General features: G+C 37.1%; 2 protein-coding genes across 9 annotated transcripts in view; one reads left to right on the plus strand and one right to left on the minus strand.

The window, feature by feature from the left end:
* The window catches only part of TNNI3K (TNNI3 interacting kinase), a 309994-nt gene that overhangs the window by 241254 nt on the left and 41030 nt on the right, over nt 1–27710 (plus strand). For 3 of the 7 annotated variants that reach the window (XM_033225301.1, XM_033225306.1, XM_033225304.1), the window contains 3 exons: nt 15794–15853; nt 18754–18923; nt 21829–21889. The exons of 1 other annotated variant lie outside the window; for it this stretch is intronic. In XM_033225301.1, coding sequence (XP_033081192.1) covers nt 15794–15853; nt 18754–18923; nt 21829–21889 — 291 coding nt within the window. The remainder of the gene's footprint in view (nt 1–15793; nt 15854–18753; nt 18924–21828; nt 21890–27710) is intronic. 3 more of the 7 variants (XM_033225303.1, XM_033225302.1, XM_033225307.1) reach the window with 1 other exon arrangement.
* Nucleotides 1–27710, minus strand: part of LRRC53 (leucine rich repeat containing 53) — a 42423-nt gene that overhangs the window by 4382 nt on the left and 10331 nt on the right. Inside the window, exons 1-3 of one of the 2 annotated variants that reach the window (XM_033225299.1) lie at nt 9885–10063; nt 6770–7585; nt 1918–2433 (exon numbers count right to left, since the gene is read on the minus strand). In XM_033225299.1, coding sequence (XP_033081190.1) covers nt 1918–2433; nt 6770–7585; nt 9885–9972 — 1420 coding nt within the window. In that variant the 5' untranslated portion in view covers nt 9973–10063. Of the gene's footprint in view, nt 1–1917; nt 2434–6769; nt 7586–9884; nt 10064–27710 lie in introns of those variants that run through there. The other variant, XM_033225300.1, reaches the window with a different exon arrangement.

Raw genomic sequence — 27710 nt, forward strand, 5'->3', positions numbered from 1 at the left:
AAAATTATTTATTAGTATACTTTCTATTGTTTCATGAAATTTTTTCATCCAGAGGAAGAAGTTTTTTATTCTATGATAAAAGAAGAAATCTCAACTGCAAAACATCTTAACTGCAAAAAATCCTAACAGCACTATTGCTATATAAAAGGCTCTTTTTTCTTTTTTGTTTTTAACATTGTTAGGTGTTAGGCCTCAAAATTAACTTTTAGTAGACAGGAGATGTACTTTCAACTCCTGAGAGTGGGGACACTCCATCTCCACTTTTCCCCAAGAGGTGAACTAAGTCCAAGACTAGCATCTAATTCCAATCTAAGATCTGCCATCAACATTCTAGGTGACCTTGGAGAAGCTACTTGCTCTCTGTGTATTAGAAGGTTGGACTAGATGGGAGCTTTATGTAAGTATACAATTTTGCTGGGGAAAGAATCTGTAGCCTTTGTCAGAGTCTCAGAGAGTTCTGTGACTCAAAGATAAACATTAAGAACGATTAGTCTAGATCTAAAGTCCCCTCTACCCTGGAAAGTCCATAATTCTTTTTCCAAGTCAGAAGGCATAATCACAGTGGCAATTTTTTCTTTACTGATTTCTGTTCTGGAGCAGATGTGACCTTGGCTGTTTTCTCCTCATATACCTACCCTCTCTAGTTCTGGTACAAGGCCTGGCATGGAACAGCATTTCAGGTATTTCTTACAAGTATTCATGCTAATCTGACAAACCAGTGTTCTCAGTGTGAAAACAACATACTGGGTTTTAAATGGTTAAGAGACCATATCCCCTTCAGTTATAAGAGTTTCTCATAGAGAAGTTCAGGCATTGGGCAAAGTTAAAAGATGAAATGAAACATCTGCCTAAGATATGATTCTATTGAAAGGGTAAGTGCTTATTTCTTTGTAAAATAAAGTCAATGTGACCTGGTTTCTATGGCGTATGTTTCTTTCCTCAGCCATCCCTGTCTTGTGTGAAATCATCAACCCCCAGATGCTGGTAAGAACTGGAGTGTGGGAATGCAATGGAATAAATAAACTCACATCCTACCTTATAACATATGTGAAATAACATATGGTTTTATTCTTGTCTAGTCACCCCAAAATGCATCCTTAGGGCCAGACCCCTGTGGTAAGAATTTCTTGATACAGCACCTCTGTCATTCATATTCTTAGAGAAAGCTCTGCTTGTTAAACCAATTCAAATAAATGACAGGAACCTCTTTACAGAGCAGCTGTCAACATTTTCACTGCTGAGCCTGAATGCATAGCCTTACTATTCAGGAAGAAAAAGGAAGACGTTTAATTCATTGCCTCCACCTAAATATTGACATCGCCCATGTACAGTGGGTAGATGTCACGGCCAGATTCACTTGGCTCCCAGCATGGGACGATGAATTAAGTCCTGACTTTGCCTGGACTGGGAAGTTATCATCCCTGACAGCTCAGCAAGCAAAGTATGTTTCTTGACATCATTCCTGAAATGAATCACTAGCATTAGAGGGCCCATTCTTCTAACATGTCATGCTCTGGGAAGGTTGCTTACTGCAGAATTGGCATTAGAGATCGAAGGATGTTGGAATAAAAGCTGATACTAGCCATCTCATAGATCTTAACAGCACTATTGCTATTTAAAAGGCTACTTTTTTCTTTTTTTTAACATTGTTAGGTGTTGGGCCTCAAAATTTACTTTTAGCAGTCAGGAGATGCAATCTCAGCTCCTAAAAGTAAGAACACTTCATCTCCATCTCAGCGTAAACACACACACACACACACACACACACACACACACACAGAGTATTTTTAGAAAAGGAATAGATTAGTGCTACAGTGATTTTTATAGCATTTCCTGTTGAGGAAATTAAAGGAGGGAGGCTCCCTCCTTCAAAAAGCATTAAATGGAGTGGGATTTTCTAAAACAAGCCAAACTCACCTTCTGTTCTTATTATATGGTGTTGCAGAGTTTGAGGCTGGACTTCTCCAGACTCAAGATTCCTTAGCTTTTGAACTTTCCTTGAATTATATGTTGTAAGTAAGCCTGCTTCATTAAAAACTGTCTTATTTCCAGGAGACTCTGAACACCTTGAATGCAGCAATCTACCATCCTGGCAAAATAAAGTGCTGCCTACTCCATGGTCTTTCTTTTTCAGGTTTCTAAATGATCCATCAAGGGTTGTGGACTCAGAGGCCGATGTTGCTTGATGACTATTTTCCTGTAAAAGTGGCATTTCCTTTCTGGACCCCACAATGGACATGACCTTTATTTCGTTTTCCTGGGTTAAGTGGCAGTTACAGTATCCCTTAGTGTGGTAATTTCTTGCCCCATGAGCACACAGGGGTTCGCCGAAGGTTCTGCAACAAAGGTTTTCTGATGTGTGTTCATTTGCTTTGCCTTGTTGGAGTTTCCAGTTAAATACAACTAAACCTAGGCAAGTGAGACCAACAGCTCCTGTGACAAATAGAGAGACCATTAAAAGATAACATCTTGGGAAGAAACATATAAATCATCAAATGTAAAACCACAAATATAAAGGTTAATGGCTTGAAAGATATCAGAATGGGTAGGAAGTCCTTCACCATTTGGAAAATATCAGTTCAGACACAGGCTACCATTGACATTGTTCTGCTTTCCAATTTGGATCTTTATACATATTAAAGATTATAAGAAACAACACCATCTGGAATCTCTTTGGTAGGAAAAAGGGCTGTTTCATGAACTGAAATTCATTTAAGATAAAACAGTCCCTGCAGTAACATTTTTTCTGTCTATGGCACCTCCTTTTACGAACTCTCATAATAGAATGAATGACATCTCAGACTGCCTGGTACTGTCATTTCATGTTCTATGTAGTTTGTCCTCTGAATAAAATTGCAAGATCCAGTATTTCTCGAACCCAGATGCCGACTCTAATCTGTTTCTATTTCACTTTTTCCTATCTTGACAAATGGCATCCTCAACCACCTAAATGTTCAAACCAATGTCCCTGAGTCATACCCTCAATATCTGTCTATCACAGTGATTTCCCTTGTTTCTTCACACTTATGAAGTGTATTATTGTGTTTATTCATTCATTTGCTTGTTCACAGACTGTCCTCCTCTGCTACAATTAAGCACTGTGAGGCAACACATCCTTTTAGTCCTGTTCAACATTCTATCCCCAGTGTCCACAACTCTGAGGCAAAGGAGGCAGAAATATTTATTACGTATTCTTAAATCAACAGAAGGGATTCTGTTTATGAATTCTGATAATGAAATCATTGGTAATCTAATCTTATAAATCCTCAAGATGTGATTAGGAAGACATGGTGTCAGTACAGATTGAATAAAGAGATCTGTGTCCTAAACCCATGTCTGCCTGAGGACAGTGCCCTTTTCTGGAAATGAAGACAGCATTCCAGATTGTTTGACTGGCTACACTATGCCTAGTTTTATCCCCTGGAGACTATATTAATGAAAACATATTTTTAAAACTTAAATAAAAAGAGAAGGTATCAGGTCATGATTGTTTCTTTTTTGTGTATGTGTTAAACATGAAGAACACAGAGAATAGCAGTTTCTGGTAAAACCCTCAAACCATTATATAGTTTACCATATCTTGAGCTCTTAAATCTATTTTAATTCATTTGCCAACAATACACTCTTGGAAAGTGCTATAACATATTGAAGCAATCTAAGGCACATTTTTAAAAGTTGTAGCAAAATTATGTAAATAATAATCCTTTCATTGACAGGTTCTAGAGTTTGAATTATCCCAAGCAAGGATTTTTGTTTTAACATGTTAAAGAACATACTAAAAAATTAAAAACTGGCACCACTCCTTAACTTATATGGGTAAGAAAACTCAAGATTCAAAGCTATGTTCTGACACTTTTCTTGGTATTTTCTAATTTCTCTAACACTTATTTTTTCTCCTTTCACAAATAAGGATAACTAAATCTATCCAGGGATTAAACAATATATGTGACATGTTTAACACAGTGCTTTGATATAGTAGAGTTCAATGAGCGTTCATTGCGATTTATGATTATGATTATGATTACTGAGCTACCATTGTTTAGGTTTTGCATTGCTCTATTGGTTCCTGAAAGACTCATCTATCAGGAAAAAAATCCAAAAATAAATCATTAGGATGATATTTTATATGACTGGTGCAGTTAGTAGGCCAAATAATGAAGGAACAAAAGGGCTAAGTGTTCTCGAAGACAAGAATCAGCCATTGAAATGAGAGTAAACATAATCTGATTATAGGATACAGTTTCTCCTCTAATTGTGTCTGAATGGCAGGGACTCACTCACTCCCCTGCTGTTGATGCTAGGTATATATCTGTATCCTATTACCAGTCAGGTATGATCACTTTCCATTAGTGTAGAAAGCAAAAGCAGCAAATGAAGCTTGTAGGCAGGCGGAACGTACTACTAAGAAGGTGTTTGAATTTTCTTTGCCATGGGCATTGTTTCTATTTTTAAAAAGTATTCTAACAATCTTTCTGAGTTCGCAAGAGAAAAAGGGAAAATTAATGATAAGTTCTTACTGAAACATTAGAAACACGTTACAGCTTCATAAAAACTTTTTATCTACCAGTTCATAGCATATGTGTCAAGATATTAGTGTTTGATGCCAAATAACCATTTATTAGTTTTAAATTTACTGAATATAGCTATTTATATTCCTTTGAATTTTTATGACTTAGATATAGCTGAAGAAGAAAATGGACTCATAGGCAAAATTACAGTTCTAAGTGTTTTTCCCACAATCTAGAAGTGTAGATAACTCACCCCATGTGTACTTCAGAAGGAGTGGAATCTTAATGGAGCAAATTAACATTAACAATCAGAGTCTTTTTAAAGAAGAATCTCTTCTCAAAGCACTATAATTTAACAATTATTTGATGAAAGAGATATTAGCATGATAATTTCACACACCAAAACCTAACATATATGTAATCATATTTATAATTTATCAGAAGTTATTCACGTATATTAAGCTCCCTCTCACTTTGACAAAGCCTTTGGAATCTCCTAGAATTTGTATTCATCTCAATACAAAAAACGAACTGTTAATGTAGCTAAATGTATTTCTGAATATATATTTCTGAAAACAGGTGTAAAAGGTAACTAGAAGATACTAAAAATTGTTCTATTATAATATTTCCAAAACGATGTCCTCTAGAACACAAATTCAATGAAATCCTCTATGAAAAAAAGGGATCATGGCCAAATAAGTTCAAGAAATGCTCCATATCACACCTTCCTCTTAGAAATTTATACCGCTCATTAGAAAATGAAAGATTATGAGAAGTGCTCCAGTGAGTACACCTGTTTCACTTTGCGTAACTTAGTACCTTCTAAACCTATTTGAACCCCACCATCTATTGCCTATATGTGCATCTGTGTGTTTTTATTGGAATATCTATTAATTATCCACCAGTGCTAGTATTCTAAGAAGCACATTTAAGGGAAACCTGTCTGCTGCCCTATCACTTATGTCTTTTATGGTAAATTACTTTAGTACATACAATTACTGACATAGTTACATGGTTTTTAAAAGAATTTATCTTCCTAGCATTTCAATTTTCTTCCGAGTGAATTTGATTACTGCTGATGGTAGTTCCATTGTCTATACCTGATGCTGGTCTCCATCTATCCTGATTAAAAGTGTAATTGTCAGGAAGTAAAAATTCAATCAATTCACTAGATAACTGTTATAGAATAATGACTTATAGCACGTATTTAAAATACGTCAGTCTTGGATGCCATTTGTTGGTCTCTGGTCTCTCTCTCTTTCTCTCCCTGCCCTCTCATCACTATGGTTACCCACAGGTGCAGAGGATTTCACCATGCACTGAGAGCATAAGGGAAAACACACAGATTGAGCTAGATAACTGAAGAAATCTCATGCATCTTTGGTCTTCAACTGATGACACTAAGTGCCATTTTATGTTATTCATCCAGTGAGATGCAATGATAGCTGATGCATAGTTTAATAAATTTTAAATTACAAAAAATATATAAAGAATTGCATATTATCCTCCCCTTAGTTGGTCTGGGGAAGTATGGGCCAAGTTTACATAGAGTGGGACTAATAGAAATTTTAGAAGAATTCAAATCCCCCCAACAGGAGGAAAACCAAGGCACAGAGAAGTTAGATAATGTGTCCAAAGTCACACAGCCAATAGCAGAGCCAGGATTCAAACCTAGGTAATCCAACTACACAGCTCATTTATTTAACTACTGTGCCATATAAACACTGCAGACTGAGATATATGTGATTGCCATAATAGCATCCTTTTGTGCATCTGTGAAAGTCTGCTGACTCTTACTATGTACCATGGAGAAGCACACAAATGTAAGTGCCTTGAGGAAAGAGTCTATGTCCCATCAGTTTTTAAATATCTATCTCCTAGTGTCATAACAAATGCACCAGTACTCTTTGGTGAAAGGATGATTGATGAAATGTAGATGTTATTCTTGTATTACACACAAGGAAATTAAAGTCTAAATAGCAAGTTAACCTGTTCAAGATCACAGTGCTAGTTATACCAGGCCCGGAGCTCTTGAATTCTGGTCCAAGGCCCTTTCCTCTATTTTAGACAGCTTCCCTGAAACAGGAAATTCTTGCAACTTGTGCCAAATCAGCTAATATCCTCCCCCATCTACTGGCAACCTCTCCTTTCCATGGCCTTGGCAAATTTCCCCAAGTGTCTCAGATAAGCATGACTTAGCATGCTGCAAAAATATGGACAAGTGACGAGAAAAGAGGAGGGCACACTTCTCCCCGGCATACCTGCAAAGCCAAGGACAGTCAGCAGGACCACATCTTGTCCTGGGAGGAGGGGACTTCTGTCCTTTAGAACCAGAGTGAAGTTGGGAGCTTTGGAATCACAGTTGGTCTCAGACAGCCTCAGCACACTCTGTGCGGCTGCCACAGCTGCGGTAGATGGCTGACAATTTAGGTCCTTGGCATTCCTGAGCGTGTGAGCAGAAGACTTAATGTAGTTTCTTAAAAACCGAGCAAGGGGATGGAGATCACAAGTGCAGCTCCATTGGTTCTTATCTAAGCTCAGATGGACTAACTGCTTCAGTGGAGTAAAAACATCCGGCATGTGGGCTAACCTATTTCGCGAAAGGTCCACTTCCTGTAGTTGAGGCAGGGGCCGGAAGGCATCTTTCCCAATGTAGGAAATTAAATTGTTGGATAAATCCAGATGCCTGAGACTGTGGAGATTCGTGCCTCCAAAAGAACTGTCTGTGAGATTAGTGATCTGATTCCCATCCAGCTGGAGCCGGGTCAGGCCCCTTGTGTTTTGGAACCAAGACCCTCGTAGGGTGCGGAGAGCATTATTGCTCAGCACCAGCACCTGGAGGCTGTGAAGCTTGCTGAAGGTGTGATCAGTGAGCGAAGAGCTGGATATTTGGTTGTGCTCCAGCAACAAGGTCCGCAACATCGTAAGGCCATCTAGGGCATCTTCCTGAACATCCTCGATACCATTTCTGCTCAGAGAGAGCAGGGCAAGATTAAACAAGAGAGACAGGTTGGTGCTCTCAATAGAGGACAGATATCCATCAGTGATGATTAAAACCCTCGTGGTCATAGGGGCTGCTGTGGGCAAAAAAGCACAGACTAGATGCAGGATACATATGAGTGGGAGGGCGGGGGTATGGTGGAGAGCAGAGAATCAATATCCTCTAAGCAATCTTATCACCTGGGTAAAAACAGTAAACAGTACACAACATGAAAATGATTTTCTGATTTCTAAATTTAAGGGGAAGCTGGCTGTATATCAAAATGATGGATTTTTATATTCTTTGCTACTGTGACATGTTTGTTTGAGAAACATAAACCCATCTGTTACTTTAGATGTCAAAGTTAATTCATTGTTTCAGATTATCTTCATGGATGTTATTTTGAAGGTGTCTTTTCAGGCCCTCCCTCCAAGACTGTGTACCGACCTGATCTAGCCCCGCAGATCCAGTACAGAGTCAACTAAGAGCTGAGCCTGTGTCTGATCCCCCTAGTCAGTGTTCTATACCAATTTATATTTATGCTGTGAAGTCAATCATCTTTTCTCCCAAACATAAAGGTGCGTGTTGGGGTGGGGAGAGTGAGAAGGAGCATTAGTTTCTGCTTTTTAGCCCCAGGCTAAAAGTTGGCAACTTGGTAAGGATATATATTCACTCCAGACAACCCAATTGTCTGTCAGTGGGGTTCTCATTATAGTCTGGGCCATCTTGGCCTCCTGTCTAATATCTCTTCCCTCCAATGAAGTCCATCATGTGATGACAGGTGGTACTCAGGGCTTCCAACTGTTAAATCCCTTCACCATAATCACCTCAGAGCTATCACTGCTCTGTCATTAGAAATCAAAGCATTTTAACTCAATAAAGATGTATTATAATCAGAAGTTATTGTAACACATCTTTATCATGCTAAAATTGTTTTGACTGCAAATGACAGTGTCATAAGGATAGAGGAGTCCATTGTCACTGGGAGGTCTGCAGGTGATATTAGAATAGTCTACCACAGGGAAGCAAATCACAAATCCCTTAGGAAATTCAGACTGCATCGCAGAAACAAAGAGATTAAAAAATATGTAAAAGACAAAAGATTCTCAGAGTGCCTTCTTTTGAAAGAATTGTTCTCATCTCTGCAGCACAAGCAAGCTTAAATCCTGGTAATTTTTTCAGCATTTATGATTGATTATTTGAATTCTATTCATTCTGGCCAGTTCGGCATTTTGTTCCTCTCATCATTGTTTTTGATACAGGATGAAGGAGGTTTGTTTTCATGGGTTCTCAGTCCTTTAGGGATTTGCTGACTCTGAATGAGCGGGCTATTATTTCTATCAATTACTTCTTGTCTAGGTCTAGAAAAGAAACCCAACTCCCAATTCATCCATTTTATTCTCTGTACTTATGAAATCTAACTTCACAAATGTGGTGTTCTGCAAATGAGAAGGAGGATATAGAGGTGCAACAATGTAGATGAGAAATATTTGTTTCTTACAGACATGAACTATCTCTGATCAGGAAAAATAAATGTAGTGAAGTCAAGAAATCCATTTTAGATGGTGAGAGTTTAGTGTTAAAGCATTTTCAATACTGATTAGAAACAATATACACTTCAACTATCCTTGAAACCTTCTCTGTCCTGTCAAGGATGGTGACAACATCTACCTCCTGATTATCAGAGTTATGGAATTTTAGAAATGGAAGAAATTATCCTCTTCCACTCTGTCGTAACTCAAGCTTGTTTATGGAAATTTTCCATTGGCAGAGCTTATAGCTTGTTTATCTCTTCTTGGATATCAGGATGTAAATCACATTCTCCTCAAATTTGTTAATAAGGTGTCTTATTAAATTGTTGACTTAAGCAAGCAATATGTAATGAATACAGGCAGTGTATCTTGTTAGCATTTCTACAGCTCATTTACCACCAATAAAAAAAGACCAGACTTTCAAAATGAGACACACTTTGATAATAATCTGTTTCACTGGTACATCACTTAATCTTACTAATGCTGAACGATTGTAGTTCGGGTTTCTGATTCATTTATATTTCTTCCAGCTGGTGGTAGGGTTCAAATCTGCACAAAGTATGTACAAAAATATAATTAAAGTGATGTATTTGTTAAGTGTGTAGCTGGATAAAATGGTGATATTCTTTTGCAATAGCAAAATATCTCAATTACTTCTGAAGGTCTTTAAATAGTGTTGATTGAGACCATCAGGAACAGGAAAACAAAATATTACGAGTCTCTTTAGTCGTTGTTTGAAGCTTACTCATTAAAGGATTACCTCTTTTAAACTGAGCCCAGAGAACAGTCAGTACAATGAAAGGTACGGCAACCAATTTTCCAGGTACACTGAGCACTGCTTTGTAGAGTTATTAGTTTTATTACCTACTATATAGGTTAGCTGGTGACAGAGGGTTACATCTTTGGTGCACACCACACATGACTCAGGGCAAGCTGCCACCAACTGCAACATGATGGCGAAGAGTACCAGCCATCCACCTGAAAGGAAAGTAGACGGCAATGTATATCATAATGTTGGCATTTACTGTGTATTATTTTAGTACATACAGCTCATGAGGCATTTTGGTAATTTCTACTGTTCAATAAGCATCTTGGTGTTCTCTTAAGATGCCAGGTAAATAACTACATTCCTTAATTTGCATAGAATTTAAACCAAAATGTTAAAGCATTTGACTATAAATTCAGAGAGCTCACATCCATGGCATATTTATTAGTATTTTGAAAAAATTAAGTTACTTTGCAAAACAATATGTAGTTTGTAGTGCTTTCACCAAACATTATCTTACTTAGTTCTCTTAATTCTGCAGCCCAATTAGAGACTGAAGAAACAGCTCAGGATTGTTAGCAAACTATCGTAAATCATATAGCTGGTAGATATTTAACCAAGTCTTTTAACTTTCAATCCAGTGTTTCTTCTAGTACGCAAAGCTCATCTCAGGCACTGAGTTTTACATGATTACAACTAAATTTTTACTCCTTATAGATTTAAATGCCACACCTAGGGAGTGAGTATGAAGTCAAGATTAAGCTCACAAGCTCTACTTAGCTTTGAATTCAGCTCTGTTTTTACTGACTATATTATCTTAGAAAAAAATTTCTCTTTTTGTTTTTTGCTTTTTCATGTGTAAAACAGAAATAATAATAAATTCCTACAGTACAGAGTATTATAAGAGTTAAATGGGTACTCTAAGTGTTTACTAAATGTTAAATTTTACCATTATTTTTAAGCTTTTTCAACCTCCCAGAGAAATATTTAACATCACTTGAATTTTATGTTCAAAAAAGACAATTCATTTATAATGCCTTCCCTGGTTGATTTAAAAAAATAATAATAATAACAAGGAGCAAATTATAATAAAACCCTCTACCTCTACTATAAGATAGTTTGAGAACAAAATAAAATGTTGAAAAAGACATAAAATGATTAATTATATCATCTGTTCAACAGGCATTTGTAGATCACCTTCTGCGTGCTAGGCACTCTTAGAGTACTGGGCATAGAGCAGGGGCTGACAAGCCCCTGCCCTTGGGAAGTGTACTTTCTATAAAAGGATATAAATAATAAACAAATAATATAAAATATGTATTCAGTCATGTGGTGATAAGTGCTATAGAATAAATAAAACAAGAAAAGGAGAAGATCACATTGGCCCGAGGGCTCTAAATATGGCGAACAAGGAAAATCTCTCTGATAAAACAGCATTTGAACAATAAGCTGGAGAAGGTGAAGGCATTACTGTGTCATGGTGGAGAGAACCCAGTGCAAAGTTCTGAGGGCATGAGGAAGTTGGTGTGGCCAGAGTGGAGTGTGTAAGAGGAGGAATAGGGCACAGAATCATAGGAGCAGTTTCTTGTATACCTTAGAGATGAATGCAAAGATGTAGAGTTGTAACCCAAATAACATGGGAAGTAATTGGAGGCTATAGTGAGTGGCATTATTTGGTCCGATGTACATTTTTAAATGATCATTTTAACTACTGGGTTGGGAACATACTATTAGATAAGCAAAGAACAGAAGTAGCAAAAATAGGAGACAATTATAGTAATACAAGCAAGAGATGATGTGGTGTGGACAAGGATGAGAAAGATAAGCATATTCCAGATGATTAATCATAATGATGCAATTTAATTTAACAAATATGAGCTCATTTAACCTCTCTGATGGAATGTGCTAGGTGTCTAAGAGTAAATAAACTATTGCATCAAAGCACTTTCTAGCTAGTGATAGACATGTAAATACTTATCTATAACACAAGGAGAAATGAAGTAAATCTAGATGCAAGTGAATAATTATGTTGTGGAATAATGTGGATGCTTTAAGAAGGATGTAGCTTGTGAGTTGGGCTTTGCAGAGTGCAGTGAATTTCCATGGGCAGAGAATAAGCATTAGATAATTCCAGTCTGAGAAAACAGTAAGAACAATGCCCTGCATGGGGCAGCAGATCTAATCTCAGTTCATTTTAGCCCTACCTGACTGGTTAGTGTGCCTCATGCATGTGTGGTTCAGGGGCCAACCAGAGATTTAGGTATAATTTACACACAGATTCCAGGGCTTTTTCCAGGATCTCCTCTCATTTTCTACTGCCTATTTGTAATAAGCAGGATTCTAAGATGGCCTGTAAGATTCCTTTCCCCTGGTGTACATGCCATGTAGAATACCCTCCCCTTCAGTGTGGTCAGAACCTGTGAATATGATGAGATATTACTTCCATGATAATGTTTCATCATATAATCAAAGGAAGATTATCCCAAGTGGATCTGACCTAATTGGGTAAGCTCTTTAAAAGCAGAATACGTTTTACAGCTGGTCACAGAGTGGGAAGTCAAGCATGTGCCCTTGCCGGTCAGGAAAAAAGCAAACAGCCATGTTGTGAACTGCCTATGTGGCAAGCAGCTGTAGGCATCCTCTAGAATTTGAGAGTCATTTCTGGGCAACAGATGGCAAGAAAACAGACATGTGTCATCCAACCACAAAGAAATGAGTTCTGCCAACAACCAATGAGCTTAAAAGAGGCCTTGAGCCTCAGATGAGAATCACAGTGCCTGCTGACTCCCTGATTTCAGCCTAGTGAATCTCTGAGCAAAGAACCCGGCTAATCTATACTGTACTCCTTACCGATGGAAACAGATAATAAATGAACATTGTTTAAAATCACTAGGTTTATGGTAATTTGTTATAAAACAATAACTAATACACTCCAGTTGCCCTGAATTCTGTCCTCTGGTCCTTCAAACAAGCAAACCATCAGAATTTTAACTGTTTCCTAAAATGCAGAAGTGGTCTACCCTCAGGCTAAACGCAAGAGAGAGAGAGTGGGGTGGGGTGGGAAACATACTAGTTCCTTTCTTCTAAGTGACTCACTCTCCTCCAGGATCTACTTGCTTTTATTAACTTTCCAGTGCCTTCAGGTAGCTGTCATTTACATTTTGTCCGGAGTTTCCAGTTGTTTTCTGTAGGAGGGTTGATCTAATATAAGTTACTTGATCATTCAGATTCTGACTGGTAAGATCAATATAATTTGCTGGTATATTAGAGGCAAGAATGATAAAGAGAGTAGTCAAAGATCATCACATTTTTTTGTTGTTGTTGCCTCTGCAAGCAGAAGGATGGAGTTTCCATTTACTGAAATGGGAAAAGCTATAGATATAATTTATTGCATGTATGAGTTTAGAGTTCAGGAGAAAGTACTGGGCTAGAGATAGAAATCTGGGAGTTGTTTTTTAAAAGGCATGAGGCTGAATTAGCTCCTCAACAAATTAATCTAAAGAGTAAAGAGACTCAAAGACTGAGTCTTGGGGAGATGAAAAGCTTAAAGATAAGGAGGAGAGATGAAACCAAAAGGGGAGGCTAAGAAGAAGCCAGTGAGCACAGAAAAAAAATAAGAAAATGGTGTCCTCAAAGCCAATGGAAAAACATGTTTCAGGGACAAAGGAATTGTTGCTTGTATTCAATGCTGTGCCAAGTGAGATGACCACTGAGATGTAACCATTGAATTTAGCAATGAGGAGATCTTTGTAACCTTGGCAAGGGCAGTTTCAGCAGTGTTGTAGGAGAAAGCTTGATTAGGATGGATTGCAAATGGGAGAAGGGAAATTAAAGACCACAAATTTAGATAACTCTAGAACATTTTTGCTGTAAAGGTAAACAGCAATGGAACAGTAGTTTGAAGAAGAGAGATTAAGGGTTTTATTTTGCTGTTTGCTTTTAAGATAGGAGAATGTATAGTATGTCTGTATGCTGGTGGAGATTAAACAATAAAGAAGGAACATGAATGATGCAAAAAAAAAAAAACAGATGAGAGAATTATTGCTGGAGCACACAAGTGAAGGAGTTGGCCTCAGAATTAGGCGAAGTTCATCCATAGAAACAAAAGTGAGGGCAAATTATGTAGGTCATAGGTGAGTAGGTCGATGTAGTAGTGGGAGCTAGAGGTTTGAGGAGAGAGAAGGTACAAAATAGTCATCTGGAGTATGAGAGAGTGAATGGGCTAGAAATATGTAATAGGCTCTCTGAGCAGTACTGACGGTCTACAGGAGGTTAGAGGGTCAAGATTTTGAAATGAGACCAGGCATAATTGATTCAATAAAGGTTAGGATTCTTTCAGTAGTGTACAAAATGCAAGATGAAGCCAGGGAGTTGAGGATGTGTGGAAAGGAGTGATAGTTGGAAGTGAATCTAATGATAAATGTTGATGAAATGTAAGATAGGTAAAGGGAAAGTGAGTGACAGTGAAAAGATGCTGAAATGAGCAAAAAAAAAACAAGTAAGGAAAAAGATCAGCAGATGGGTAGGTAGGTAGATAGAACAGTATCTTCTTTAGGACATATTTGGAAATGCTCGTAATATAAAGCTCTTGTTTTGTTTTGTTTTGTTTTAAGTGGTAAAATGGCTTCCAATCACCAGTGTGATCAAAGATTGTTGGAGTCGGGTTTCTAGAAAAAGTGAGCTAGAAAGAAAGGAGACAGCTCAGAGAGTTGTCTGATAAAGATTGAGAGGTTAAAGAGCATGGAGGGGTGCAGGCATTGGTCATGACAGGGTCTACAGTATAACTAAGGGGCTGAGTGACTAAAGGAGTTTGGAGGACAAGCTCATTGGAGAAGAGTGGGCAAAGGAACCCAGAGGTCAGGCTATTTTAATGATCATTTGCATGGATAATAAAAGTACAAAGAGTAGTGATAGAGAATATGAAGTCAGCCAATTTTTTAAATCCCCAAAGAATGAGGGGGTGTGGCTAGACTCTGGTGGTATAGCCTGACAAGCTGGTGGTGTTTAGAAGAGAAACCATTTGGAAGTAGCAGTGACAGCGAGGAAGACACAGGATTTTGTTCACCCTACTGCTCCCACTGCTCCCACTGCCCCCACCAACCTAGAGATACAAGGAGTATGTGAGAGGAAACAGCTTATACGGGAAGCAATGTTCTCATGGGTGGACTAGATAGTAAGGGAGAAATTGTTCTACTAAGAATCTAAATTAGTTGGTTACTATACCTGAATGTTAAATTGGGCTCTCCCCCTCCTGGCAGTGAAATTTTCATAAAGGGAGAAATGATAGAATGTATGGTTTTAGGATCTGACAAAAGAAGACAAATAATTTTCTCAAAAGAGGTCAACATTTTCTAAATTCCAAGAATTTTTCCAATAACCATTTTTATATCCCTTGCAACTGGAACAAAGCTTGAAATATATTTGGAATAAACTTTTTTTAAACCAAACTCATCTGACACTGAGGTTAATAATGGGCAATATCTTTAATGGCACTGTCTGAAGATAAAAAGCTAATCTTAAACCCTAAAGTAAGGCATAGTCCTGAGGTTTCTATCATCATCTTAGTTTTGAATCTGAGATGATCTTTTCAAAAGTGAAGTTCATTATAAAGCTACTTTAGCAGTTCTTTTTATACACAGTGTGCGGTATATTACAAGGCACTGAGATAGTTAATAGTTTTTAGTATTCACTATTATTCTTTCATTTTGAAGGGGAAACCTGCCATTTAAAAACATGCAAAGCTAATTAAAGCTTTTCCACTATTTCATTATCTGAATGTAGTTGCAAATTCTGACTTAAAACTCTTATCAGAGGGAGACTCAACATCCCTCCATGAACAGCAAATGAACATTCAATTAACACTTCAATAAAAGTGTATTTTAAATAAAAATATACTTTATTGTTAATCTCATTCTTTACAAATGCTAATACCCAACTTTAAAACCCAAAGAGAGTCTCCTTCCTTTTATTCTTAAGGGAAAAAAATAGTTCTTTTTTCTATTTACAGGGAAGACCTGAGTTTTCTGAAGTTGTCACAAAGTTAGAAGAGTGTCTGTGCAACATTGAGGTAAAAACTTTAGCTTCTAAAACATGTCCATAAAAAAGCCCTGAATATCCAAGGCTGTCAGGGAATGTAGATGAGATGGTACTTATGGAAAGTTAGTATGAGGGCCCATAACTCCATCCATATTTACCCTATTCATTAAATTCCTAGGGTGGAGCAGAATTAGCTGTGCCTACAGGGACAAAGGCAAAATCAGAGTGAATTCAAGCCCTTCCAACAAATAATAGGGCAGGCAAATGGACACAGTCATGCTCAGCTTAAAAATTTGATGAGTGAAAATTGGAAAGTATAATAAATACATTAGAAGGTAATTATTTAATCAATTTTATGCAAAAGTTTCTTCATACAGAGTTGTGTAAGCCATTGTTCATTTACATTCAATGCGAAAAGAAAAATTATCAATAAAATATTCAATTCATAAATTAATTAGGGGGCATTGCTTTCACACCACATATATGTTGCTTAATGTGATATATGTTGGTAATCAGGCTAATGGAATTTTCTTTCCTTATTAAAGCTGTTTGCTTTAATTTTCTCTATAATTGCCTTAATTTTCTATACACCTGGTCAAGAGATGCATTTCAAAATAGGTGAGGGAGCTGAAACATTCACACTAATTCAAAAATAATATATTCTCAAATGCAAATAAGTGCTACTGGTGGAGGAAGACATACATCATGCATAGAGGATGACATATGCATCTGCATATGCAGGGAAGGGGCAAGAGTAGAAAGAAATAGCATCAACCTGAGATTGCACCACTAAGTCTCAAAGTGGAACCATCAAGAAAAGTAGGGTTTTTTCTAAAAAAAAAACCAAAAAACAAACAAACAAAAAACTCAACTAAGAGTCATTGGACCTAGTCTATTGGAAAAGGATTTGCAATTACAGCCTGCAGTGAGTATCTCTGTCTCATGACTCTTTGCTGGAATTTCCAAAGAAAACTTTTGTGTAGAAAGAAACTTCAGTGTTTAGACCTAAGGTCCTCTTTCCCTTCTGTTCTTCAGTCCTGGGACTTACACAAAGTGGGGAAAAGTAGTCACATATTTGGTGGGGCTTCAGCAGCCCCTGTGGACAAAAGCATCTGCCAGAAGCCTTGGATATTAACAGACACCTTCAAGACTTGAATTTAAAATATCCTCTCATTTTGAAACTTCAGAGTTTGAGCAAGTTTGCTTTGAGCCTAATGGGATAGACACATCTGGAGGTGGATTCCAGAAACAAGAACCATGATAGCATCTACTAAACTAGCTTGTCTTATTGCAATATATTGATCAAGCCTCTTATTTATACTCTCTCCCCAGGGGAGAAGATGAATGAGTTATATGCTAAGACAGTTTGCTGGACTGAGTTGCACTAATTAATGGACCAGAGTCAGCCTAAAGAGGCTTGACTTGTGCAGTTTCATAAGACTTTATCCTCTCTATTCTTCAACTTTTCAGTCAATGGTTTAGATCAAGGCCAAGAGGGAGCTACTCATCCCATGTGCAGATATAATCAAGTTAAGAAGGAAAGAAAATATTTGAAAGCAAGACTCTAGATCTTGGAGGATGAAGTAACAGGACATGTCTAACAAGAATAATTTTAACAGGAATATATATAAATATAATGTCCTGCAGCAGAGCTAAAGAAAAAATAATAAAAGTATCAAATGGTAGAGACATGGCTTAGGAGCATCATGAATGCTAGAGGATAATAAGCTCATTGGGAGTTAGAATATAAAGTGACTATCTTGTAGTAAAATAAAAGATATGATTATTCTTGTTCTGAAGTGGCCAAGTGGTACCCAGTTGTGACCCTGAACCTTTTAAAGGAATAATTTAAACTATTTAAACAGGGATACACATTTTAGGAGAGAGAGATTTGAGTGGTGAATAAGTTGAAAATCATGTAACATGAAAGCCAGTTGAAGGAACTAGTGATGCTTATCACAGAAAAGAGGAAATTAGGATGAGTCCAACAGGTTTTTTTTGTTTGTTTCTTTGTTCGTTCGTTCTTTCTTTCTTTCTTTCTCTCTCTCTCTCTCTCTCTCTCTCTCTCTCTCTCTCTCTCTCTTTCTTTCTTTTTTTAATGGAATCTCGCTCTGTCACCAGGCTGGAGTGCAGTGGCACAATCTCAGATCACCACAAACTCCGACTCCTAGGTTCAAGTGATTTTCCTGCCTCAGCCTCCTGAGTAGCTGGGACTACAGGTGTGCACCACCACGCCCAGCTAATGTTTGTATTTTTATTAGAGACCGGGTTTCACCGTGTTGGCCAGGATGGTCTCTATCTCTTGACTTTGTGATCCGCTCGCCTCAGCCTCCCAAAGTGCTGGGATTACAGGCGTGAGTCACCGCACCCAGCCAAGTCCAACAGGTATTTTTAAACATCTGAAGAACTATCCTGTGGCAAAGGGAGTGGTCTGTTCAATATGGGAAAACACTTGCCACACATTCAAGCATTTTTCATCTTATAAAATTGATGTATTCTTGGGAAAGTGTGTAAATTCATTTTATGTGAAGGGAATAATTTCATGTAAAGTGAAAAATTTTAGCTATGATTTAAAGGAACTCTGCCATAAATCTTATTGCCATAGTGAAAAATGTGAAGAATCTTTTGATCATTGAATAATAACCTTCTAAATATATTTTATGAATCTGACTTGGGCCTACTGTGTTTTTAGAAAGATGAGCATAAATTTAACAGGCCAGCTCTCAGCACAGAACTGAGTCAAAAAAGTAAATTAAGCTAGCCAGATGTTGCCATTAGATTTTTTTCCTGAAAGGAAAAGCCAGAAGCAAGCTGAGTGAATAGAAATTAAAATATGGGAAACCTTGGAATAGAAAGTTAAATCCATATTTTATGTTGTCTTCACACCTGTTGGAAGTATTAAACAATTAAAATTACCCCTCCTCCACTCAGCTGATGTCTCCTGCATCAAGTAACAGCAGTGGGTCTCTCTCACCTTCTTCTTCTTCTGATTGCCTGGTGAGCCGGGGAGGACCTGGCCGGAGTCATGTGGCAGCTTTAAGAAGTCGTTTCGAATTGGAGTATGCTCTAAATGCAAGGTCCTATGCTGCTTTGTCCCAAAGGTGAGTGGTAATATAAGCAAATCTCACAGTAAAGTCTTATTTCAGAATCTTATCAAGACAGTCAACTGATTTGATTACTATCACAGGGTTTGATCGCCCCTCTGAAAAACTTTGAAAGAGGAGTTTTCAGCCCATTTGTCTTATATTATGACTAAAAATTAGAAATTTTATTATCTGTTAGCCTAGGTCCTCTAGTTTCAAGTATCAGGTAGCTGAAATAAGACACATCTATTTTAGAGCAACAAAGGGGATTTATTAAAAGTATTCTGAGGCTATTTTATGGCATCCAAGCAAGAATTCCTGTGTAGAAACCAGGAAACAGCTTTGAGGATCTGAGCAACACAAGTTCAGTGTTCTAAGAATTACCATATGACCCATATTACCTTATGACCCATTTCCCAGGAAATTCCATTCCTAGGAATATACCCTAAAATTGAAAATGGGTACTTAAAAAATACTTGTATTCAAATGTTTATAGAGCAATATTTATAAAAACCAAAAGGTGGAAACAACCCAAATGTCCATCAACCAATGAACACGTTGATAAAAGGTTGTCACAACAGAATACCATATACTGGGTACATAAAACAACAGAAATTTACTTCCACAGTCTGAAAGCTGGAAGTCCAAGATCAGGTTCAGCATGGTTCCGGTGGGGGTTCTCTTCCTGTTTTCTAGAAATCCATCATTTTTCTCTGTCCTTACACGGCAGGCAGAACTCTAGTGTCTCTTCATCTTCTTATAAGGGCACCAACTCTACTGGATCAGGGCTTGCTTTACATTTATGACTTCATTTAACCTTAATTATCTCCTTAAAGGCCTTCTCTCCAATGCAGTCACATGGGAGGTTAAGATTTCAACGTATGAATTTGAGGAGGGTCACACTCCAGTCCATAGCAATAGGTAAATGTATAAAAACAAAAAGCAGATGGCTGCTTCCAGGGGATAGGTAGGAGGGAGAAACTGGGAGTAACTGCCAGTTTTATTTGGGGCTGATGAAAAGATTTTGGAATTAGAAGTGGTGGTCTTAAAACTGTGAATGTACTAAATACCACTGAATTGCTAGTTTTAAAATGGTTATTTCTATGCTGTGTGAACTTTACCTCAATGAAAAAGGAAGCAAAAACAAAAAGACTAAGCAAAAAGGTAAATCAGAAAAAGAGAAAAAGAAATCAACATTCTTTCATAGCTAGTTCTGCCATTTACATGGCCCAGTGCCCAATAGATAGTCTCTTTGTCTCTCAGCTTAAATGTTAAGTTTCAAGGAGAAATGTATCTGTCATATAATGCTATAATAATTCTGTATAATAACCCATCCCAGAATTCAGGGGTGTGCAATCATAAGCATTAATTTCTTGCTCACTTGTTTGTGGGCTCATTTTGGATGAGCTTGACTCTGAACTACAGGTTGTGTTCAGGTCTGTTCCTTGTGTCTCTCACCCTCCTTGGACACCTACATAGAAAAATGTACTACCTGTGGTATAGTCTTCTCATAGACAAAGGCTAGTAACTCAAGAGAACAAGCCCAAGTTTACATGCATATTTAAAGCCTTTGTTCAAGTTGTATCCTCTGACAACATTCCATTGGCAAGTTTCACAGCTGACTTCAACATCAACAGGAAGAAAAATATACTTGGTTTTTAGTGGGAAGAACTGCAAAGCCATATGGCAAAAGGCATGGGTAGCTAAAGTGGGAATGGGGTCATATTTCATTAATATAAACATGGCTGTCAGGGGCCCCCTTTCTAGGTGGGGAGCAAAGAAGGCAGTCGCTGTGAGCTTCATAGATACCCTATAGAGTGCATACTTTCCAACCCATGGAAGACCAGAAAAGACTAGTTTAAAATCTGTCTCCATCCACATGAGAACCAAAGCATTTGCACATGGCCCAGTTACACATGCACACTCACACCCACACCTACATATACAGACACACTCATACACTCCATTATCAGAGTAAAGGTTCTTAAGTGGGAAGAGATTATCTGGAGTTAGCAAGGGTTTCTATACAATCTACAAATTGCAATTGTTGCTTTTTTAGCTGTAGTTATTATATTCCTGATCTGACAAAAGAGTTACAGCTGCAGCTATGAAGAGATGGGACTCTTATTCATGAAGTCTTTAATCTATAGGATGTCATGAAATTAAGTATCAGTAGGTTTGATTGATAACCACATAAACTGGACACCATTTTTATTGGATTTTAGTCTCTCACATAATTTCCAAAGCGCCCATAGGCCAAGACTACGTTAGATTTGGTCACATCATCATCTTCCAGTTCTATCTGCTGTTCTTATTCTCTACTTGTGGCTTTTAAAACTATTTCTATGAACAGTCAGATTTTGATATTTCTAAAGCACAGTCACCTGAGGTTTGTCCACTTGAGACAGAGGTTAAGAGGATAAGCTGTGGAATCAGACAGATGTGAGGTTAAATCTCGGCTTTGCCATGTGCTAGCTCAATGACCTTGTCAAGTTATTTAAATGTCACATGTAAAATACTGATAATAATACCAGATCTTACAGTTGTTATAAGAAGAGGTACTGTTGTCATAGTAGTGACAGTACTTGATCTAAAGATGCCAGCAGAACCAAGCAAAGAATGTAGTTCCAAAAATGTGAGTAAGTCACAGAATTTACAATACATGGAGAGCTACACAGAATAGGAGGCACAGCAGCAGTCCCAGGTAGGCAAATGAAGGGTGGAGGGAACAGAGCTTCTCTAGCCTTCAAGAATCTAGAGATGTATACCACTACTAATTTTTCAAAAAAACACTACATACTGGGTGAAAAAACCCGTCAGCTTTTTTGACATGCTCCCTTTGATATTCTCATAAAGTGTTTTATAGCCTTCTGGCCCTTCCTGACTGTTATGGAACTCTGATAAGGGTTTGTCTGTCTGCTAGGTGCAAATTTCTCTTAACAACGTGGCATTCCCTAAGGATTTGCTGTGAGGGTGTATTCAAGGTCAGTTTGTTAGTACCATTCCTCCAAGTAATCAACTCTAGGAATAGGTAAAGTGTTTAGCTAAGTTTTAAAATGTGTCAAGATAGAAATTACATATGTTCCATTCATTACTGTATCCTTAGGGTGTAGCAGTATGATTGACCTAAAGTCAGTAAGAAATGTTTGTTGAGCAGATAAAGAATAAAAAATTAGATAATTTGGCTCAATAAACGGTAACTATTTTTCACTTGGTGTGTAATCAGTGAACGAGCCTTAACTATTTTCTCTTTTCTTTCCATTTAAATAGCTGTAATTATTGAACATCCGGGGTTCTATTTTAAACATTTTAAATAGTCATCTAATTCCGTCTTAGGAAGTAGGTATTCCAATTTTTATAGATGAGGAAACTGAGGCTCATAGAAAAGGTAAGCAACTTTCCCAAGTTAATGGAGAGTAAGTAAGCGAAGCTGGAATTCTCACTCAGGACTCTCCTGTGCTTTCTGAGTTTCTCTGGAATAGGAGGTGGCATGTTCCAGAAGCTTGAAATATTTTGCCAATACTTGTATTTGCTGGACTTCCAGTTTCTCCTGGAAGCCAATCTGTGAATAACTTCGGCTATTTCTCCCAAGTCTGACTTTTCAGCTTGTGGATGTGAAGGCAGAGAAAGTGAGACCAGCGATCAATAGGTGCTTAAAGTGAAAGACCCCAACGATATAAGAATTGATGGACTAAGTACAGGAGGGCCATGAGTTTAACAGCTTGTGAGACAGCGGTTCTCAACTTTGCACATTAGAATCATCTGGGAAGCTTTTACAAGTACCATTGCCCAGGACCAATTAAACCAAAATCCATGGGGTTGGCACCCAGGCATCAAAATGCTTTAAAGTTTCCCAGGTGATTCCAACATACATCCAAGTATAAGACACATGCTGAAAGAGAATGATACAATACTAACCTGCCAGTCATTCTGTAAGAAGGGGATGCAGCTAATGAAAGAGGAAAGACAAAGTCAAGGTAAAATAGCATCTGTGACCACAGGGGACCATTTTGATGACTTATTACGTGCATCATCCCTGCCAAAATTCCTCGCAATGTACCACTAACTTCTGATCTTTGGATTTCCTAATTAATTCGAGTGACAGAGTTAAAATGTAATTTTTTAGTATAGCATTATGGTTTTGAAAAATCGGTACAAGGTTTTTGCTATAGTTCCTACTAACGTATAGATGTGGGGACACCTCAACAATGTCTTGAAAAATGATGCATCTACTTTTCAATTTTTTGTCATGAAGTTTACAGATGATAGGTTTGAGTTTTGTAATGCTTGATTTGATGGGGTCTTTGGTTGTGTGTATATTTGTTTCTAATTTTTATTATTTTTCTTTATAAATACATTTAGAGGTGCAAAATTGTGTCAGAGATGTTCTCCACAGATAATAGGAATTCCCTAATTCCTACCAAAACCATAAATTGATAAAATCTGAGATTGAGAAAGGCGCTCTTGAAGTTCTGCCTCTTTTAAAATATTTTGTGCCTCTAGATATATTTGGAAAACTAAGCATGTGGCAGTTGCTCCTCCCACAGGGTATGAAATCCCAACTTGTACATGGATTACATCATGTAAATTTAGAAATGACAAACTGATACACAACCTTTCAGATGTGAAAACCAATTAGTGTTTGTGTGGGGCTGGGCTCTGAAAATAGAATGATTTGACCTAGTTAGCTGTCCGAGAGAAGAAAACCAGGGATCCAGAGTTTGGAACTGTAAAACAGATACATTTGGGATTAATTTTTCACACTACAAAAGGGTCCATCAAAGGGTTCTTTAAATAGAAAGCTTGCCTAGTGCGCTTAGAATGGAATTCATTTTATAAAAGTTGAATATAACTTATACAATTTTAATTTACTCATAGTTTTTCTGGGTTACAACAATTGTGTAAGATGATAGCACCATGACACTGATGTTCCTAGGAGGAATAAAGAAAGGAGAGCAGCAAGGGGACCGTGTCCGTTTGCTGCAGTGGAGCAGGTATTTACCAGATAGCAGTGGCCATGTCTCCCCCTCATCACCCCAGGTCAAATACTCCCCTCTTTCATCTACCACCTCTCTTACACTCTTTTTTGTACTAAAACTTTCAAATATTCCCTTTTCTTCCAATCTTTCAATCCTCTCTCCATCCCTAACTTCTTGTCAACTCATCACAATCAGCAATTTCAGCACCTTGCTCATGACCACCATAAATGCTCTCACACATTGCTGCTTCTTTCCATGGGTCTTCTTGTCATTTCTACAATCCCATGGCTCCAACTCACAGCACATACATGCACACACACACACACACACATACACATGCACATGCACACATCTACACACACACACATTCTCCCACACACACAGGTGAACCCCAGTTCATTATTCAGCCTTGATCTCTCTGCTTCCTAGCTTTTGCAACATCTTTAACTTCTCTCCTCTTCCAGCTTCCTCATACTCTAACCCACCTACTACCATCATAATCTTTATTATGTAAAACTCCAATTCTAATTATATTATTTGCATTAAAACCTTCAATAATTCTCCACTGCCTCTAAAATTAAGTTAATTTTGGAGTCCAATTGATTCAGGAGTCCAAAATCCTCAGTGATACACGTTTCAATCATATGTTCCAGTGGTTCTAAACAGAGAATGATACTGTCACTCTCTCTCTTCTCAGGTGCATGTTAGGCTTTTTGGAACTGCGAGAGTCTTCTTTTTTGTTTGTTTGTTTGTTTTTATATTCCCAAGGACTAAAGAGATGCTATTACTATTTAGTGAGCTGTGGCCAGAATGTTGAAGTTTCTTCAATGTTTTGGGCAATCTCAAAAAACAAAAAAATTATCTTACACAAAATATCAATAGCATTCTTGGAGAGGAAAATTACAGACAAACTAGAAGTTCCACTAGTTCCCATAAACACTTTATGTTTAACCTACCATCAACCTATCACTGTATCTTAACACTGTATCTTAACCTTGACACCCCCCTTATCTTATCAAAATATTAACCAGTCTTCACTAATTATCTCAATCAGCATAATCACTATGTCATGAAGAAGTATTTTCTGGGGGCTACCCCATCTCCATTCATGCCTCACTAAAGACCACAGTACTCTGTGCCATGTTATAATTCATATCTCATTTATTATTTAACTGCATGTGGTGAATGTTAAATATTTGATTTATAACAAACTAGGAAAATCATTAGTTAGGCTGTAAATACCAAGCTTTGTATTTCTGCAATTTGAGTAAAACTCTGGCATTCAGATTTTTTTTGACTCCTACATTCCTGTCGAGTTCGAATACATTCTCATCCCAAAATAATGAACTTTCAATATGAAAAGGTCTGACATATTTATAATATTGAGTCCCCCTTACCATGAACATACCACATTTTTGCATTTATTTAAATGTTCTTTAATATCTTTTAGTACGAGTTTATAATTTTGTCTATGGGGTTCTTATATACCTTTTGTGTGATAAATAGTTACATTCATTGTGATTGCTGAAATTGTTTGGACTAATTGCTACCACATTATTTTATTCTGTCTAGTATTTTTTCCTCACCCTATCTTTTTTAATTTCCTTTGATTATTTGAATGTGAGCTATATTTCTATTCTTTGGTGAGCACCCCAGAAACTTTAATACATTATTTAAAATAAATTATATTTTTAATATGTTTGTCTTATTCTCAAATGAAAGATCTTAGACCATTTTAATTAAAGATTATTCTCTCCTGGCCTCGATAATACCCCTTTATTTTAATTTCCAGTATTTTATCTTCATCAAGATTTTATAATTCCATAGTGATTTCATTGTTTTATACAACTATGTTTTATTTAGGTTTACCCCATGTTTAATGTTTCATTGTTTGTTATGGTTACATTTCAAATCTTTTTCCTAGTATCGTTTTTCTTTTCCATAAATGCAGCTTTAAAAATTCTTTAAACCTTACTCTGTTGGAAGTAAACAAATGAAAAACACTTATTTTCCCTCTTTTTTAAGATATTAGTAGATATAGGATTTTCGTTGTTTAGTTACTTTTTTTCCCTGCACCTTCAGGGGGAAAATGCTATTCCATGTTTTACTTTCTTTGCTGCTGTTAAAATTTCATCTATGCATCTAGTTGTTATTTCTTTTGTTTTTAATCTGCCTTTTAGAACTGCTTTTAGAAGTCCTCTTTATCTTTGGTATCCTATAGTTTAACTATGTTGTGTATAGATATAAATTTATGTTTATTTATTTAACTTGTGATATATTATGTTTCCTAAATTTGAAAATTGACATCTTTCATAAGTTCTGGATAATCCTCAGCCATTGTCTCTTCTAATATATCTTTATTATATCTTATTTAGTATCTCTTTCTGGAATTCTAGTTGGATATTTTTTAAAGTTTCTCACTATTTTCCACATTTCTCAATCTCTTTTTAAAAAATATTTCCCACACTTTACTTTCTCTATCCTGCTTTTTCAGATCTGTATTCCAGTTCACTTATTCTCTCAGAAGTTGGGTTTAATGTGTTGTTTATTTTGTTCATTGCATTTCTAATTCAATTTATTTCTTATTTATATTCCAGTTCTAGAAATTGCATGCCACTTACAGTTTTACAGGAGAGTTTTAAAAAGCTGTAGACCCTCTCCATACTTTTCTTCTTTTATTTCTTCAAACACATTTTATCTAGAGACATTAATACCTCAAGACCACCCTAAAACTTCAACTTAGAGTTCCTTTTTTTTTTTTTTTTTTTGAGACAGAGTCTTGCTCTGTTGCCCAGGCTGGAGTGCAATGGCACAATCTCGGCTCACTGCAAGCTCCACCTCCCAGGTTCAAGCGATTCTCCTGCCTCAGCCTCCCGAGTAGCTGGGATTACAGGCACGCACCACCACACCCAGCTAATTTTTGTATTTTTTTAGTAGACATGGAGTTTCACCATGTTAGTCAGGCTGGTTGTGTACTCCTGATCTCATGATCTGTCCACCTCGGCCTCCCGAAGTGCTGGGATTACAGGAGTGAGCCACCACACCCAGCCAACTTGGAGTTTTTCATAAAACCCATGTAGTAATAATTCTGCTTTAAACTAGCTTGTATGTGGGCTGGCAGATGAGACTTCTGACAGTTTATATATATATATATATATGTGTGTGTGTATGTATATGTATATGTATATATGTATATATATATGTATATATACATATATATTATTTTTCTCACTTTACCTGGAGCCAGGAACAATGTAGGATATTTATCCTCTGCATATCTTTATGTACAGTGAATTTTATTTTTTCTGATTTATCTAATCTGAATGTTGCCCTTTGAGGATTTTGGCTTTATATAGGCGTTTCTTATCTGACCCTCCACCTTGCTTGAACCCATGGTGTCTCCACCACATAATCTATTAAAATTCATGTTATAGGCCAACAAGAGTCTGTATGAGAAATTCATAGCACTTATATTTGCTTGGAGTGATAATCTTAGAAAATCATTTACTTTTATATTCATACCCACAGTAGATTGTAAACATCATGCAGGCATAAAATGTCTCTCCTTTTGCTGCTGTTTCTCCAGTACTTAGAACAGTGCCTGGTACATGGTAGGTGCCAAACATCTATTTGTGAAGTACGTGAACATAATGACTTCCCACAAACATGATGCCATTGAATTCAACAATTTTGTGAAGCATGCCTCATGGTTTCCATTGTTTTAGCTAAAACTCAGAAACTCAATAATGTAAGTAATGCCAATAACTATTTAGTAGAAAAAATGGTAGCTCAGCTCCACCTCCCGGGTTTAAGCCATTCTCCTGCC

This window comes from Trachypithecus francoisi, unplaced genomic scaffold, assembly GCF_009764315.1.
Source record: "Trachypithecus francoisi isolate TF-2019V2 unplaced genomic scaffold, Tfra_2.0 Lachesis_group12, whole genome shotgun sequence".
Taxonomy (NCBI): domain Eukaryota; kingdom Metazoa; phylum Chordata; class Mammalia; order Primates; family Cercopithecidae; genus Trachypithecus; species Trachypithecus francoisi.